Source organism: Falco cherrug, chromosome 7, assembly GCF_023634085.1.
Source record: "Falco cherrug isolate bFalChe1 chromosome 7, bFalChe1.pri, whole genome shotgun sequence".
Lineage (NCBI taxonomy): Eukaryota > Metazoa > Chordata > Aves > Falconiformes > Falconidae > Falco > Falco cherrug.
The window spans coordinates 37876537-37895609 of NC_073703.1; the positions used below are offsets into that span (position 1 = coordinate 37876537).

Genomic DNA, 19073 nt, shown 5'->3' on the forward strand with positions numbered 1-19073 from the left:
TAGAAAGTTTGAGCATCAAACAGTCAGTCATCAGAGTGACAGCTTCAAGCTAGAAGCCTGATGAGCTTACTTCGTGTGGCCCGCAGGAATGGTACTACTCCTTTTCTACCCAATTCACATGACTTCTTTTTCTTTTTGCAAAATGTTTCACTCCTTACCAGTAGCTCAGTTGAAGTCTCTACTCCTTTAATTTCACTATGACCATATAATTATTTTGATGAGCACCTAGGTAAAGTTACAAAATCAAAAAAAATTAAGTTATGGCAACAGCAGACAACATAATCTCTTCCTGAGCCAGCCCAAGGCTCATACAGCTATCACTTTTTTTCATCCCATGTGTTCATCATAATTAAGGCCTGTGTCACATTGCAATAATGTTCTTGCCACTATCTTCTTTATGTGGAAGAACTCCAACATGACATAGATTTTTGCAGTAGGTAAGACCTCAGGCACAAGACACATCAACATCTTCTCTGACCCTCTGAGAAAAGTGATGGGTTTAAAATCCTTAAAGCCATACATTTGTTTCTGAAGAATGCAGCTTTGGCTGCACCCCTGGCAGCTTGGAAACAGAAAATCACTTTAAATAAATATCTAATATACCGTATAATGGTACATTATAACTAAAATACCATAGAATAAATACAATGAATTAGTCATTGCTCCTTACCGTAATGTAACAGCATTCCTGAAAGCCAGGCTCTACTAGCTTTATGAAGAAGTGTGGAGACAAGAATGGGTGTCCTGGGATTACTGCAGTGGAAAGCAAAGATGAGAGAGTGGTACACCATGAAGTGCAGTCAGAATGCTGCCACAGGCTCTGCATACATTCCTACACATTCCTGCAGTTTTGTTTGTAACTTGACAAAGAATTACCTAATAAATTAGCTAAACATTTGGCTCTTTTTCTCTAGTTGCTTGTAAAGATGCACATTCTTAAACAGACTTGTGGCTTCAGTGAGTCTGGAAGTGAATAGCTCCTTTGGATACTCATTTTACTGTTTAAACCAAAATAAGATTGTTATACAAAGAAGTAAAATCAAAAATGCAATACTTATTAAATAGTGCTCTCAAGCAAGGATCAGCACCAAATCCTGCACCCCAAGGATCGTGTCATGAACTGGTATCAGCTGAAACAGTTTCATTATTTATTGAAATGCCTTTCACTATTCTTACTTGTTGTTCTCCTCTCGTCAGTTCACTGTTTTTATTACAGTTTCTGCCCAAGGGTACAAGTGAATGTGAGTAGGGGTTATCCATAGCTAGGCTTTTAACTGGCAGATAAACTCACATCGCTCCAAAGCATCCATAAACATGCACACACACAAACACATAATCTGTCATTATAACATGAAGATCTGCAGAGCAGAAACTGACACGCAGTAATGCTTAAAATCATGAATTACTGCAGAGAATACCCAGTAATATCTGCAAATCTAAACCATGTTTTGCTTTTTTATGAGCCAATTGATGAAACATATGTTATGCATATGGTCTATGGGGAAGTACTCTAAACAGAACAGCTGTTAACTTTAAGAGCTACAGTAGGAAAAAGGTTTTATTTCCACCACAAGTTTTCTTGTTCTTGTTTTCTTTACATTGTCAGATATGCCCCTGGCCTAGTCATCCCCCACCACCACCCCAGTTTCTATTTAAGCCTCTGCCAGCAAGCAAAGAGGTCCCTTAGTTCAAATACCGTATTTCAAAACTGTGTCTTACTCAGCAGAGACCATGACACATCTGGATGGGAAGAAGAGTGCACATAAGCATGAACTAAGCTACATTATTAACCTCTGCAACAGTAAAGTTTCCACACCTGGCGGGAGCGACTATTGCATACTCTCCCAGCCTCTAATTCCACAAGGGATGGCTATTTTTATCTATCTTACCAGGATATGAGATATGCACTGACAGATGCTATAAAACAAATCCATCCTCACCCATTATTGAAGCACTGTCATTGAACGATCACTGGGAATGCATGGAGCATCTGAGTGCCCCTTCTTCGTGATAGATAACACGCTCTCATCCTCCATCATTAGTGTAATTATCAGTAATAAGCAGATACTGCTTCATTGACTCCAAAGAAATGCATTCACATGCACCAAGTCTAATCTGAAGTCTGTTTGAAGTCTTGATGGAATACTAGGGAGAAACATAAGTGAACTTATACCATATTCAACCTATGCCCATTCACTATTTTATTAGGACCTAAAGATGTATTAATTATATATTAAATCATCTTTGCATAACAATAGAGGCATTTACTTCTGTAAATGACAGATGTCAGTATTTGCTAACAACAGGAATTTAAAATACTGCATATCATAAAACCCCCAGATGCTGCATACTGGTTATCACAGCAGTCAAGTGAGTTATGGTAGCCATAACATAACAGAATGGTGGAGGTCTGAAGGGCCCTCTGGAGGTCATCTGGTCCAACCCCTTTTCTCAACCACTTAGAGCAGGTTGCCCAGGACCATGTCCAGATGGCTTTTGAATATCTCCAAGGATGGAAACTCCACATCTCTGGGTAACCTTTTCCAGTGCTCAGTCAGCCTCACAGTAAAAGTGTTTCATGATGTTCAGACAGCACCACTTGTGTTTCGGTTTGTGCCCACTGCCTCTTCTTCTGTCACTGGGCACCACTGAAAAGAGCCTGGCTCTGTCTTCTTTGCATCCTGCCTTCAGATACTTATACACATAGATGAGATCCCGCCTGAGCCTTGTCTTCTCCAGGCTAAACAGCCCCAGCTCTCACAGCCTTTCCTCATAAAGGAGATGCTCTGGTCCCTTAATCAGCTTCCTGGCCATTTCTTGAACTGTCTTTCTAGTGTGTCCATATCCATCTTGTACTGAGGAGCTTGAACTGGATACAGCTCCAGGTGTGGCCACACCAGTGCTAGTAGAGGGGAAGCATCGCCTCCCTCCGCTGGCTGGCAAACACTTCTAATGCAGCCTTGATTACCTTTGGCCTTCATTGCAGCAAGGGCATGCACTGCTGGGTCATGTTCGACTCGATGTGCACCAGGACCTCCAGATCTTTACCTGCAAAGCTGCTTTCCAGCTGGGTGGCCCCCAGCATACATTGGCGCATGGGGTTGGTTCCTCCGCAGGAATAGGACTTTGCACTTCCCCTTGTTGAACTTCATGAGCTTCCTGCCAGCCCATTTCTCCAGCTGTTCATGGTCCCTCTGGATTGCAGCACAACCCTCTGGTGTACCAGCTACCCCTCCCAGTTCTGTGCCATCTGCAACTGCTCTGTTTTATCCTGCATAAGATGATTTCAAAGAGATTACAAAATATTGCCTTAAAATATGCAGACCTTGTTTTGAAAGTATACCCCCACAAGCTCTTCTCACCAAGACCCGCAGAACAAGCAGTACATACATTACAGTTGCTTAGCAGATACCTTACAGCACCTATTAATATTTGCTATGAAAAGATCATGACTGGTGCTCTGTGAGAAAAGTACCGACTTAATAGCGTTACACTGGTCCAAAAATGTGGGGAATTTCTCAAGTGGAAGTGCTGGCTTTCTCCTGGACAAGCACAGTAATAAAGGAAAAAAGTTGTAAATGAAAAAGGAAAAAAAGTTCTACCTGTATTCCACAACCAAACACATTGCAGTAAACCTCTATCCAGGCATTCAGGATGGGATATCAGTGCTATTTTGATGGTATTTGTAACAGAAAAGGTCTCTTTCTGTCTGTCTGTCTTTCAGGCATTACTTATTGAGAATTACTTCCAAAGGGATGCTGCTGGCCACTAATAACTCCATGGTCACTACTACTATTACATTATTCTCATGGTTACATTGAAATGCTATCCATTGAAATGCTCCTTACAGGAACACCAAGAACATATTTACTTTGCCATATTTGAAATGGCTGACATTTCCACAGACCAGCACTGCTCGTTTGTAAAATTGAGACTGATTTAAAAAGGTCTATACACATCTGAAACCTCCCACAGGACAGCAGAGACGACAATAAGCAGCCTAGCCTTGACTAATAGGCTGACCTTGCTTTATGTTAGGACACTCTCCAGCTGCTGGAAAGCATTGAAGGGAAACTAAAACATTACCAGGGAGACAGCCAACTTTTAGTCTGCTCCATTGCTGCTGAAAGAGTGGAGAGGGAACTTTTGTGGATCCATTAATATGCAAGAAAAGCTGATCTTTTCATCTAGCTTTTGTTACTTTCCAAAGTGTACTTATCTATTATTTTATGCTGTATCGACCTAGCAAAACTCTTTTTACTCCACTTCTACCACAGATAACAGATGCAGGGACTAGAGGATACCAAACACTTCTGAAAGTGACACCTTATATTTTTGTGGATCTGTAAACGGATGAGGGATATTGTCTCTGTGCTAGATACAAATTATAAGAAAAAACAAGATTCCGGACAGCGATGTCTTCATTATATCATTTGATCCTTTTGTGAAAAGCAGATACCCAATTCCTTCATCAGATCTGAGCAAGAAGCAGAGAGGCTCATGCTAAATCCAGGCTAGGAGCAAGAGCTCCAAGCTCTTGGTCCCCCCAACATTAATATCAGCACCATGCACTGCTGGAGTCACCCAGCGGTACAAATTTCATCTGACTCAGACATGGGCACATGATTGCAGTTCTCTTGCATTAGTCAGACTCTATGGAGCTATAGTCTTTCATGCTGGCTCTGTGCCGGGGGACAAGGCAGGAGCAAGATGCACTGAGCTGACTCAACAAAGATTTCTGAACAAAGATCCACCAGAAGCTCAGCCCATTGCAGCCCATAGCTATGGCATTTTGGAGTGGACTTCAGGAGCCCTCAGCCCAGCTGCAAGCTCTTGGCATATCAATAACACCATTAACTTAATCCATTACTGGGTTTTGAGAGAGAGGTTGCTAGCAGCTGCAGAGCAGAAAGCAGTGCCAAAAGGAGAGAGGAGAGGTCACCAGCCTTATGGAAGACCAGGATGTCCAAGCATCTAAAAGCTACCAGAAATAGAGGGATCTGCCAAAAGAGGTTGTAAGTAAAATAAGTATTTATAATTATAATTCACAATTGCAGCATTAATATCATGATTCCTGTCCTCGTTTCGTCCCTCTATGGCATCTATTCCTGATTCTGAAAATATGATTGTCCAACTGCAACTGGAAGAGGTCAAATTGAAGCCCCCAGTAACCAGCAATCCTTTTAATGCAGTCATCCAGCACTACCATACCATCTTTTCCAGCTGCACCGTTTTCCCCAAGGTGGTGTAAGGTTTAAGCCTCTGCTCTCTTGTTTCCACCACTGGACCATGATAACATCTGGCTGAAGCTCTGAACTCACAAAGATGGACACACAGTATATGGTCAATATGCCAAAGCCTGTCAGGGTCCTGTCCACCCTTAGGCTAGCTCACTTTTCCACAATGAGACAGATTCTTTGCTCACGTCAGCAGCACTGATTTCAAGAGAAAGATGTGAGCATACACTAGTGGAGAACACTGGGACTGGCCTGCCTTTCTCATCCCCCCTCCTCCACAGCACTGCTGATATGTTTATTACTTTGATGCCTATCTGCTGACCTGTATAGTATGAATTTGAACTCAGGCAAATTTTATAGTTCAACAAATTGAAAATACTTTTAGAAGTCATACTTGGTCAGATACAAAGTCTGGAAAACATCAGCCCAAAAGTTATCATAACTGAAATAAAATGAAACCATAATTCAGTCAGATTCAGCATTACTCAGTGCAATGGAAAGTACTGCTTCCAAAGCCTGCATCTACTGCCCTTTTACGAGTTTCTCTCTGCTGAAGACTATAAATCCTTGATCAGATGATCTTTACTGAACTGTGAAATATATTGAGTCAAGTTCAATTTGGTTAGGGAAAAGCAACACTTGCTTGAATCAGAGAGACTGAGAGCAAAAGGGCGTCCTACAAATCAGCTGCCTTGACAACTTGTCATACAAGGATTGATAAAAACTTCAACAGAAATGGTTACTTGGAAGATTAAGTCTGTACTCAGCAGACCTGAATCCTTCAAAAGCATGAAATTACTTGGAAAATCGAGGGGCACTTTCATCCCAGGTACTTAGGTAGTTACTTGTCTACCTCATTAAGCAGCTAAATACCTTTGAAAATGTACCCCTCAGTCACACTCTCGAAGGAGACAGATTTCTAGAGGTGCAGAGATGTCCAGGAGGTTCACAAAGTGTCTAGCTGTTTAGTTCACAATAAAATCATTGTAGAGTTAATGGCCTCATATAAAACCACGTCTATCTGCCCAATTAAAAAACACAGCCCTTCAGATCATGTGTCTCACTAAAATCAGTGAGGTTGGAGCTCTTGCAAGCTCTGAAAGCTATGCTTTGGCTTTCCGTCGCATAGACCCCAGGCAGCTAGCAGGAGCACCTGATCACTGGGAATGAGGACGGCAGAGGTGTCAAGCCTGAACCAGCCTCCAGGCACAGCTGGGCTGCGAGGACAGAGGTCTTGTAACAGCCAGCAGGGAACAGATGGTCCGTAGAAAAGCTGACATCAAAACAGACCAGTTGAGACGTTCACAAAGACACTTCAATCATATCTGTGCTGTTTAAAGCAAGCTGTGGGATTGCTTAGACGATTTGGGGTGTTTTTCTTTAAATAGCAACTTAGGATGAGAGTTGCCACTTCCAATTTAATCACTCTTCTTTAACATAGCCTGGTGCTTTGCAGCTGGATAATTAACCTTGATATTCATTTGGACTTCAAAGCACACAACTCCCATTGCTGTCAATTAGCTGACAATGTCGAGCGCGTGTTGATGTAAGATTTTCCTGTGACCCTGGCAATATGACATTTGGGAAATTTTAGTAACTAATACAATCATCCTGCTGGAGAAAGTCCTTCACAAATTACTCTAACAATTTTAGAATGGGAAGTGAGATTGTGAATTTGTCACTGGATTGAGTTCACTAAACAAAACAGATGCGCATTAAAGTTTACCTACTTTCTGTTCTTATTGCAACACTGCTTTCTAAAGATCCTTCCAGATAACTGGCAGACCTTCTTGTTATCATGCCTTGTACAGCTCTGAGCACAAGGAAGATGCCTTGATCTCAGCTAGAGCTTTCAGAAGCTACCATACCTTTTAATACTAATGTAAGTGTTATAAATGATGGTTACAAAATAAGTTTTGATGTACGAGGTGGTGCAATAAACACTGCGATATGAAAACGGACACACTACAGGAAGGGCCAGTGGCACTCTACTTTTCCTGCTGGTTTCTTTGCATTTATAATAAAGAGTTACAACCTACTAGTAATAAGATTAAATTAGTGGGCAGCAAAAAGTTTGAATCAGACTATTTTCCTGTTATCCCACAGTAGGTCACATTCTGCTACTGAGTGTTAACCCCACAATCAGGCATACATTCATCTTGATACATGAACAACCTCACCCAGTACTTTCAAAGCAGCCAGCACAATCAACAGCTAAAAAGAAATTGGCTCAAACACAGCTAGTTTCTTTTTTAAATATTGTTCTTCCTCCCTGATGAGAATAGAAGCTAACGGTATAAGTGATACACTCTTGTAACAAAAGCCAGGAAGAGCCCAAGTCCCTTCCAGGTTAGAAACCCTGTCTTGTGATGAAGAAGGAATAGCTGATGCTCAGTCAAATGCTCTTGCACAGGCTGCCTAGAGCCGTTTGTGGAGATTCCTAATGTGAGCTCAGTTTGACCTCCATGTTTTCAAAGTACTTTGCTTCATCTGCTGAGTGAAAATAGCAAGAAATAAACAATTTTTTTTAAAAAGGAATATTGATCTCTTGTGTTTTTCCCTGGATTTGAGAATGACATCAACCTTTGGGCCTTTTTCTGACAGTAGAAAAAATATTGACTACTCCATTTTCTACACAGGGTCAACATTACGAAGAGGAAAAACGGGCTTTGAGCCATGAAATAATTGCACTCAATAATCACTTAATTGAGGCCAAGGTGACAATAGATAAGTTGTCAGAAGACAATGTAAGTATGTAATTATGGATATATCTTGAGATTATATTCAGAAATAAGCTAGGCCATGCACCTCCCATGAAATTATAGAATAATTTCTTATTGTTTACATAAAATGTAACTTGTCACCTCAACAGTTAAAATTCATGTTTGACTGTTCCCATCATTTTGTAAGTTCAACTCTCCTTATGCTATGGGGCTGGGGTGAGACTATTCGTTGATATTTTTTTCCATGTCTAACACAAAACTGATGAAAAAAAATTTTTAAACAATGATGATATTCCCACATTGATTTTGCCATCAGTTTTGATCCAGCATGGCAAACTGGTGGAAGGAATTCATCATAAGGATTTTAGGCACAGTGTAGAGCCCTGCAGTTCCTCTGATCTTTCAGTCTTTGCTCACTGAAATGGGATGCTCGACACAAGTGAGCTTTGCTAGCAAAAAGTAGGGTTAGCTGTGGTTCATGTGTAACAGCTTACCTGTCTCAGTGTGGGACAAAACAGGAAACATCCCTGGCAGTTGTCACCCTGCTCCTCATTAAATGCCTCTGAGAACTGGCCTGCATACTGCAGCTGGCAACCACGCTCATGAAATCCTTCCAGGGACAAACTTCAAAAGAAAGCAAAGAAAGGAAGATTGCAGGCATTTAGTTCATTATTGTGCCATTCCTTAGACACTTAATAAAAAAATCATATACAGGAGGCATGCTTCTGTTAGCGCTTATTTTTCAGCATCTTACATTCAATCTTCCCATATTTCATATGAACTCTTAATCATAGCAGGGAGCATTCGATCCCATTAATATGCCTGTTGATGTGAATGCACATGTGATTAATAGCTTTCCAACGGAAACAAAGAGTTCAGTCTGGCCCTTTACTTTTATAGGAATTGTGCTGAAACAACAGTTAATTCATAACTCTAATAGCTGTAACTAATGGAACATGGTAAATGCAATGGGCTACATTTAGGTTTTAGAAGCACAGGTATACACCCAGACTAGTTCAGCTGAAATTAGTGGAGTTATTTCAGTTTTAAAACACAGGGGGGACAAACTTTGTAAAACTCTCCCAAGTAAGTATGCATGCATTTACACTGCTTCAGAGTCAGGTTTGAACCCACATTTGACGAAACATTTTCAATATTCATAGTTTTTAAAAGGCAACTTAGACTGGACTGGATTTCAGAGCACTCTTCTTCCAAGAGCTATTCTAAACTACACTGAATATTAAAAGTATGTTCCAGAAGCCTCAAATAGCAGTGCCACTTCTTCATACTGGAGGTCGATTCACAGACAAAATTCTGCCCTTCGTTATGTAGCATCACTAATGAAAACAAAGGTTAAACTCCAGACTTTAAAATAAAGAGCTATGAAACAAACCGTTAATATTATACCTAATAAGCAGAGATACTGTTAAACTGAAGAATCCTACATAAGGAGAACAAGTTTTTGTCTTGCCAGTATTTCTTCCTTCAATTATATTTCCCCTTAGTCTTCTGACAGATACGTGTAATGAAGCTTTTGATGCAAAAACATGTTTTAGACTATGGGAAACACTTACGGCGTTAATTGCCAATTGGTACTCTAGTTCCCACAGATGTGGTTAGTTTCCGTACAGACAAACATTAAAGGACAGAAAGTCACTCCAGTTGCATGGCATGTCCCAGCATACTGAGAACAAAGTACACATGGCACATTGAACTCGCATGTAATTTTTCTGTAATAATTTTTAAAGCTGCTAAAAATAAAGTGTCAGAAATGCTTTTTGTACTCTCCATGACAACCACTTCACAGAAACAGAGGCACATAGCTTTTGAAAAAAGGATTAGATTTTGGAATTATATAATTTTTATGTGCCTAGTAATGTCATATGGAACTTGTCTGGGCCATACATCGTGCAGCAACATATTATGTGTTTAATGTGAATGTAACATGTCAGAATCACATGCACATGCAACAGATTTTGCTTCTAAAGTGAAATCTTGGATCCCAACTGTTTGCATCTGTTTTCAGGGATAAAAATAGCGTGTATAAATACAAAATTTAAGACCTACACAAATGAATGTATCTCCCCAGTACATTTAAGGCAGAAGTGGCATGTATAAAATCTCACATACACACACACAAAAAAAAAAAAAAAAACAACCACAAACCAGGACTATCTAAAGGCCCTTTAATGTGAAAATATAATGATGTAATGATTATAGCAAAACTACTTTTACTACCCCCATGCCTCACAGACTCTCAGGAACATCTTGTTGCACCTGTTATTGCAGAATGCGTTTAAAATGGTATTTCAAAACAGGGAATTCCTACCTTTCCTTTTCATAAAAAATGTGTCAGTTTTTAAAAGAACAAGCTGAACAGTAAAAATCTGCATTCAATAAAATGATAACATTAATGCCAGAGAAAATTCAATTAATTTCAGTATCCAACACCATTTCTGTGTAAACATTTTCTACTTTTTACAAATTAACACAGCCGAGTGTCCATAGTACCTTTACGCTTTGTCTGTCTCACCTATGACCACCTATAAAGCCAGTTTCTGAAGCCAACTTTTATTTTAATGGCACTTAGATCAGGAGGAGCAACATACAACTCTTACCTCCAGGGACTCAAAGATACTGTTTGAAGGATATAGTTACACAGTCACATGTGCTAAATTAAATTTAGACGAAAGGCAAATCTGCGTACTGAATTTTTCCCATTAAATAGGCTGTGGGAGTCATTCAATACAAAACCAGTATAAGCAGCTTGTTTAGATTCTCTTTTTCCCTGTGAATTCTCATGGTAATATTTTACCCAGTAAAAATATCCTATTCTGCAGCAGCAAATATTTGCAGGGAGATCTAATATATTTGTATAGCTGCATTCTCCAAGATATGAAAGGAACCAGGAACCAGCAAGAAAGTTTCATAAGATGACAAAGGCCACCTTTTTTAAAAAAAATTCAACATATATTTCTGCAATGAATTTCTCCCACAGTCTCAAAAGATTATTTAAACATTTTCTAGAATAGTATCTTAGTGCTGATCTGGATAATAGTAAAAATTGTCTGTTCTTAAATTTTCTTTTTGCTTAAAAGATCAGGTTTATTTTAGCCTTCATAACGCCATGCATGTTAACAGTGTAAAGTCCAGTTCCTAACGGTAAGTGTCCGTCTTTTGAAATGCAGATTACTGTTCTGTCGTAAGGGTTCTCAAATTTGTCTTTTCAGTAATTTTATCAGCTTTCACGGAACAAAGGAGCAAACATCTCAGGACCGTGCAAGAAACATGGAATCTTAACGTATTTAAAAGTTAAAGTATGCTCCAAATTTCCCTGAAGTCAATTATTAAGATTGCTCAGTTATGGGAGAAAGGCTGAAAGCCACAAGCTATTTGCAGACTTTAAAAAACAGGCTATTTTCTGTTTTTCTAGGAGCTCTATAGGAAGGACTGCAATTTAGCTGCTCAGTTGCTCCAGTGCAGCAAGAATTACGACAGGGCACATAAACTTTCGGAGGTAATGTGACCAAACTTGGTGAATTTTCAAAGAAATAAGTATTTTATGGAAAACAGGTGATTTTATATGTACCCATTCCAGAACTTGCTTGCCCTTAAGGCTTTGATTTCCACCCCTCCTTTTAAGCAACAGGAGGGCTTGTGCACCTGCTGGTACTCTCTGCAGCTGAGGGAGTCGCTGACAAAATCACAGCCAGCGATGGAACCAAAGTGCTGAAAGCTGTAGAATGCAAAATATTGGCTGGGGGGTGGTGGTGGGGGGGGGGAACAGCAGCAAGGGGGGTGAGAGCAGGGAAATGACAAGCTGCAGGCATCAGAGGTTCTCATATAATCAATTTTCCTCCTGAAGCTATTTTCCAGTCCAGCTAATTTCTAAACCTGAATTTTAAAATGGAATGACAGAACAAATATCTTTTTCTAAAGCAAGCAGAGCACTGAATGATTGATTTCCAAGGTGTAAATTTTAATTAATAATCCTTGCTTCCGAGGAAATGAGGCTTGGGAAACAGACCGCCTTAAAAGGGGAGGTAAATACTATATCAGTGAACATCATCATCTTTGGGGGTGCAGGTCCTACACAAAGCAATAGCACCTTCCTCACATATATTGCTTCGGTGAAGGTCACAGAGAAAAGCTGTTCCCCTTCCCCAGTCCCATCAGGTTAATGTCCCCCTAAATGATCTCTCTTATGCAGTTATGCAAGAGAATAATGCAAAATTGAATGTGGAATGTATAAACCATTTCTAAGCCAGTAGACAGCTTTGGAGCACTCAAAACCCCTGGTAAATAAGAAGAGAGCAAGACTCTTCTGTCAAATGGGTGATGAAGATTTTCTGGAATGGAGACAGAACCTCCAAATTAACCATTATCTTGGTCCTGTTATTTTTTCCTAGCAAATGATTTCCCTTAGCAATTCATATTCAGGAGTTATCATGACATTATTACACTTGAAAGCACCCTCCCTGTTAGCGAGAATTAGGACCTTAAAAGTACTTAGTGGTTCACTTGCAGAAAACTATCACAAATGTGGAATGCCCCCACCATTTCCCAGACTGTCATGTCATACACTCAATTAAACAGGCAAAGTCTCCACTCGTAAGTCCAAGTATTTCTTAATTTAGCAAGTGTGAATGTGCTGTCACAGCCAATAAATTCCTTGCAAATGCAAATGTTGCCTGACAAAGTATTGTATATTATCCAGAAGCCTAAACTATAGTACAATACAGTAATGTGACAGCAATATCATTTTAGTAATTCCAGTTTCCAGTGCAATGCCCAGAAAATAATGTTCTTTTTCTTAATGCATTTCATAATCTAAATAATGTATATAAAATAGCTCAAACAGTGGTGTTACAGGATACTAAAATAATAGCTGCCCCATACAGCAGTTTCACATTAAATGAAGTGTATTTCTTTTCCTCATTTCCGTGGCAATTTGCAGCAGCCCTATTTTACAACCTGTTTATTCAATCTTTGTTGCATCTGTCCTTAATATGACTAATATGCTGTCTGCCAGCAGATTGGCAATATCATACTCTTTATTTCCAATGGAAGACATATGAGCTAATTAACAACATAATGATTAATCCAGAATATCCTGGAAGGTCTGTTGGTTGAAAAAAGACTCATCCTACTCCCCATTAACAAGAATGCCATTTCACAACATGCCATATTTTGAATACATCGAGTTTGTGGGAGATTAAACCCCTTTAAAAAGTTCCCAGTGAATCTAAAAGGGGAGCTTCTTACCTGAAGTGAGATCATTACAAGGAACAGGCACCTTAAATTTCTCTCGCCTAATATAGATGGGAGGGGGACCACTTCAGTATCTGTAGGGTTCTGTCCTCTATTTAATTAAACAAAATTTAAGGAGGGAGGGAGATTGTTAGGGGTGTAAGGGTAACCACTGATTATTTGGTAAAGAGGAACTTGATTTCTAGTTGTAGAAAGAAAGTGCTGAGTAAAATAGAGTTTAGGAATTTAGCCCTTGAACGCTTGGCTAAGTGGCATAAGTCAACGTGGATATCAAAGGAGCCATCACAGTCACAAACTCAAAACTTAGTCAGAACAGGAGTTCTTCTGATTTCTAGCAGGAAATACTGAGAGACAGCCATCAGGCAGCTCTCTCCTGTATTCCTGGCTGATCAATGATAGAGATCTGAAATGAGCAAGTGAGATAAAATATGACTGGTAAGCACGCTTGGTGATACCTGCTTAGGCATTACCTACCAGACTTCTGAGCCACACCAAGGCAGGTGGTCCCTCAGTCCCACATGACAGAATAGCAGGTGGAACCGCTGTCCACAGTGCTGATCCTGACTTTCTCCAAAAAACATACGATTTCTGCTGCATAACGGGCTTATTGATTAATTCTGACTAGTCCATCACACAGGAATCATAGTGTAAATTCAGGTCTTAGCTCTTATTTCTGCCAGCACAGTAAGAACCTCAGAAAAGCAGTCATCTCGCAGCTGCCAGAAGAGGGGAGCATGTTGAGGCTTATGTGGATGGTTGATCTGACAAGCAGCATCCCACTGCTGGGGCAGGGAAGCTGGTTTGATTTGCCTCTTCCCAGCACAGGAACATGCCCCTCATAGCAGCCAGGACCATTGCTTGAAGTGTCAAAGAAACCAGCTTCCCTGCCTCTTCAAACAGCGTGGTTTATCAAGCGTGACGCTGGAAGGCAGGAGTCAATTTGCTGCTGGATTGGAGTCAAGATAAGCTGGAAGAAAGGCAAAAGAGGAGCAGAATATATCTGACCTCTTCCTCCTCTCTCCTCACCCCCGCAGAGACCTCTGCATCCCCACACTCCAGCTGCAAACTGCACCCATGCATGCAGTCTGGAAAGCGTTGTGTTGCTGCAGGTCATCATTCCCTACTTGCCTTTTTAAGACTGTTATTTAGCACATCCTTTACATCATTCCTATCCAACCTGAACTAACTTGGAAGGAATCCTTTCAGTTTCACAGTGTTTTCGATGGGGGGAAACAGATGAAGATTTCCAAACACTGAGTAAACAAATGAAAGTTGTTTGATTATGTTTGTTTTCAGAAATGCCCAGAGATTGTGCCCATCACATTAGTCAAAGAACAACATATAGTGAGCTATGTAATGTCATAAACAGCACTCATCTATCCATGTTGTATAAGCCCAAGCAGACACCAGTACTGACATGTACCCTTTCCTCCTTTCCCCCTTGCTCTCTCTTTATGTTACAGTTGCCATCTGACTTTCAGGAAAGGGTCAGCATTCATCTGGAAAAACACGGGTGCAGCCTTTCTGTCCCCTTGTGCCACACATCTTACGCTGATACCATACCCACTTGCGTCATTGCCAAAGTACTGGAAAAACCAGATCCAAACAGCTTGTCTTCACACTTGTCAAGCCCATCTACAAGGGATCTCAGTTTTCAGGACTCTGCTGGAAAACTTGGACAAAGGCCCCAGTACAAGTCAGACATCTACTGCAGCGACACCGCCCTTTACTGCCCCGAGGAGCGGAGGAGGGAGAGGAGGCAGAGTGTGGACACGCAAGTGAAGGACGTGGGGTTCCTGCGGTCCCAGAACTCCACGGACAGCACCGTCGAAGAAGACGGTTTCCATTCCAGCTTCTCTCACGAAGCCTTCCCGGAGTACATTACCTCTCTGCCGACCTCCAGCTCCTACTCCAGCTTCAGCGTCACATCCGAGGAGAAGGAGAACGCCCAAGCCAACACTCTGACAGCCTCTCAGCAGGCAATCTACATGAGCAACCGAGATGAACTGTTTGAAAGAAAGTCACCTGCAGGTTACGAGCATCAGGGAAGTCCTAGGTTTGCCAAGTCCAAACCTGTGCAGCACATGGAGCTTGCTGATGACAACGAGAACTCACCCACTTTTACTAGGACTCTGCCTGGGTATGCAAACGAACCTTTTCATTTCTCAGCCATAACACCACAGCAGGCTTTAGCAAACCAGAAAATGAGGAATGAGTGCAGGAGTACCCACCTTTCAGAAGAAGACCTGCCTGGGCGATGGAGGCAATTGAGCGTGGAGGATATTGGTGCGTACTCCTACAGGAATGCTGGCAGGCTGTCGCCCTGTAGTTTTTCAGAGCAGTACTACAGCAGCCCCATTAAGAAGGGAGACAGTCGAACAAGCCCCATCTATGCTAGCTACAAAGCAGACAGCTGCTCAGAGGGAGATGATATCTGCCAAAGCAGGCTTGTGGATTCTTGCTTCCTGAGAACAGACAGTGGCCTGAATATTGACATCAGCACTAGCTGTAAGCAGGACAAATTGCCCACTTACAAAACAAAAGAACCAAGAGACCAAAAAAATGAAAGGATCACCGTCCAGTTATGCAGTAGCAAAAACATCGAAAATAGCCCAGTATTGAAAAGAGAATACGTGGACGTGAGCCCCAACAGCTCCGCAGAGTCCCTCAACCAGAGTTCAGTGGAGGCTTCAGAAATTCACCAGTCTTCCATGGAGCAAGGAAGCCATTCGGGTATTCACAGCAAACAGCAGCAGTTTCAACGGACTGGGAGTACTGGTTTGAGTCGGAAGGACAGCCTTACAAAAGCACAATTATACGGAACCCTTCTGAACTAGGCATCTTCTGAAATGGCAATAAGACAACAAACTAAAGGAAGCAAAGAGCATTTGATATTTCTAGAGAACAATAAGGTTCTAAGAAACAGGATTATTATAAAATATATATTCATAATGGTACTATATGTTTAAAACAAAATCTCTTCAAAAATGTTATACAGCACTTTTCACTTAACATCCTTTCCACGTGGGAGACCGTCCCCTCCCCTCTTTTATAAACCTGAAGTATTTTTATAACAAAAATGGTATTTATTAGACTATCCTAACTATTTGAGCAGAATTCTTTTCCCTTCAAGCAGGTTTCTTATTTATTTTTGTGCATGAGGCCATCTGTGCCTAAACTCTTGGAGGAAAAGGGTAAAATCATGACAGCGGTGATAAAAAATAAATCCACCTGATAAAATACCATAAAATGTCATGTGAAAACAAAACAAACAAGAATGGTGAATTTGAAGAAGTATATTTTTTAACAAGAATGGAATTGTATCTGAAGTTATTTCATACAAATGTATTTATGAGTGACTAATGTATGCACAAAGTGATACTAATATTTTGTTCTTTTAATCCACTGTGTTTCTGCTTTCCTATTTTTCCTTGTATACTACCTCAAAAGTAATTGAGGGTTTCTTTGTCACATTTTCTGTAGGCTTGCATTTATATTGTCTAAAATGCATGCAGTGTCATAATTAATAATGTATTTTGCATTACTTAATAAAAGACACCAGTGGAGATATTTTGAGGTGAGTTTTTTCCTTCATTAAAACATACCCTGGACAACAGAACATGGAATTGCTGTGGGTGGCATCGGTGCAGCAAGTTAACAAGTAAAGTTCCTAGTTTAGACTGCTTTCTAAAGGAGTCTCTCTTTCCCTGTGAGCTCCAGAGCACTGGCTGTCAGCCCGCGTCCCCTGGGTGTAGGAGAGCTTCTCATCAGCCTGTGAAAAGTAAACAAGGGAAAGAAACTGTTTATCAACAGGCTTGAAATCACCGGGCAGGGCTCTGCACACAGAAAAGAAAATCAAAAACTACTTGAAAATTTGTGGGTTAAGCTCCTCCTCCATTACACACATACTTGACACAATCCTTCAGGTCTTTAGGACTATTACCTTCCATAGTTAACCTTTTTTCATATGTAGCTTGGTATTTCTAACAAAGAGATTTTTCTAAAGCTGAAGGGAATTCTGGCCTTCTGTAGCCGGTGGGAACTTCCCCCCTGGCTCAGGGAAGCTGTAGTTTTACCTATACTTTTTGCATTTCCTCCACCAAGTTTTCTGTGTGCCACCATGTCACCATTTGGGAGCGTACGCCTTGGACAGCAGCAGAATGGAAAGAACAAAAGGACAAGAGGAGAAAAACAAAAAACAGATAAAGGGAGATCTTGTAGATTTCCTTCCTGGCTTCAGTATTGCTGCTTGGTAAGAGGCAGAGTACAGCAATAAACATTTAGTAGTTCTTTTAAGACATGTTCATGGAACACATATCCTGTACTTGAAATAGTGACTCTTACCAGCCCTTGTAAGACTTTATTTAGTGCACTATGTGGTAGTAATTGGGGACATCACTGTTGAAGTCTAAACTAGTTCCTTACAAAGCTAAAATAATGACCTACAATTCAGTACCAATAAAGAAAAAAAGAATTTTTTCTGCTGATTCTCTGAAAGCAGTTACCTGGCAAGTGATTATGAGTCAGGACTACAGAACTGCTCGTTTCATACGTAGTATCTTAAATCATGAGGCCACAGAGTCAATGCACTTGGCATCAGCAATTCCCACAGCTCTCTGTATTCTTCATGGGTCATATAAAAATTTGACCATTATTGATGTGTACAAGTACTTGCTGTGCTGTTTGGAAGATCTGGCACCAAGTCTCTACAGTTTCTCCAAGATCTGTAGCAGCACTGGTGAACAATGGTAGCTAATAACATCACACAGGTAAGGCACAATATAACTCTAAAGTGAGGCTTATTTCAGTACAAAAGCTATAACACACCTTGTGGTTTTTGTGCTCCCATACTTGCTCGCAGTGAGTGTGAGTGGCAGGTCATGCCACAAATAATTCCACGAAGTCCATAAAAAAATGCATAGAATAAAGTCTTCGAAGGCAAACTTCTTACGGCAGAATCTGACCTGTTGTAAATAGACCTAGAGATCCAGAAAAGCTGTTATTTCCCCTTTGAAACTATAAGACAGAAAACAGATGAGAAATAAACTCATTGTTGACTCATTCAGGTGTATAAAATTCAGACAATCTCTAAGGCAAGACATTAATTTCTCTGGTCAATGAATGCAAGGATTTGTATGCAAGAAGTGAAAATTAACTGTTATCTCACCTAAGAAAATATGTAAGCTATGGAACAGTAAATCATTATATTTATGAACTAGAACACAGTATCAGACTAATCTTTTATAATAGCATTCATTATTTGACACAACACTGCTATTTTGGCAATTACATAAAATTAAGTTTCTGCTAGATATTATGTTTCTGATTACTTAATATCCTGTTCTATTATATTCTTTCATACAACTGCAGTTACAAAGTCTGCATTTATGCTTCACTTGAATCTTTTTCCCAGTTTATGTGTACTAATATGTAGATTGAAACCAGTCTTCTCAGCCAGTTAGCACTGCACCTTGTAAAATAGCCTGTAACCTTGTAATATTTTTCCGTAACGTAATTCTGTTGCAGAACAATATGTAACCCTGTAATGAATTTCAACTGAATCAATCAAAATGGATCAAAAAGTTCTTCAGCTTTACTGTTTTGATTTTTGATTTTAATTTCTCCTTACTCAGAAAAATTGACAGTAAGTTTGCAAATTTTCTATGAATATGAGAAAAAATTTTAAATAATTCACCTAAATTCCCTCAGATTTATGGGTAAATTCTCTCAGATTAATGGGTTTAGCTATTATGGTTTGGCTTAATTTTTCCAAACACAAAGAATTTTGAACGATTATAATAAAGGGTTCCTCTTTTTTTTTTTTTTTTTTTTTTTTTTTTGG

At 40.2% G+C, this 19073-nt stretch overlaps 1 protein-coding gene and 2 long non-coding RNA genes across 6 annotated transcripts in view; 1 reads left to right on the forward strand and 2 right to left on the reverse strand.

The window, feature by feature from the left end:
* LOC129736529 (uncharacterized) lies at window positions 1-15602 on the reverse strand. Its single transcript, XR_008733268.1, has 4 exons — window positions 15463-15602; window positions 8455-8584; window positions 671-753; window positions 1-225 (listed from the first exon to the last, which is right to left on the reverse strand). It is a non-coding gene; the product is annotated as an uncharacterized LOC129736529 (long non-coding RNA).
* The window catches only part of BEGAIN (brain enriched guanylate kinase associated), a 155793-nt gene extending 139228 nt beyond the window's left edge, over window positions 1-16565 (forward strand). For both annotated transcript variants that reach the window (XM_027804984.2, XM_027804985.2), the window contains 3 exons: window positions 7877-7984; window positions 11394-11477; window positions 14695-16565. In XM_027804984.2, the coding sequence (XP_027660785.1) occupies window positions 7877-7984; window positions 11394-11477; window positions 14695-16068 (1566 nt within the window). In that variant the 3' untranslated portion in view covers window positions 16069-16565. The remainder of the gene's footprint in view (window positions 1-7876; window positions 7985-11393; window positions 11478-14694) is intronic.
* LOC129736527 (uncharacterized) overlaps window positions 15951-19073 on the reverse strand; it is a 12318-nt gene continuing 9195 nt past the window's right edge. For 2 of the 3 annotated variants that reach the window (XR_008733265.1, XR_008733264.1), the window contains 2 exons: window positions 18059-18210; window positions 16870-17003 (listed from right to left, as the gene is read on the reverse strand). This is a non-coding gene — a long non-coding RNA (uncharacterized LOC129736527). Of the gene's footprint in view, window positions 16076-16836; window positions 17004-18058; window positions 18211-19073 lie in introns of those variants that run through there. The other variant, XR_008733266.1, reaches the window with a different exon arrangement.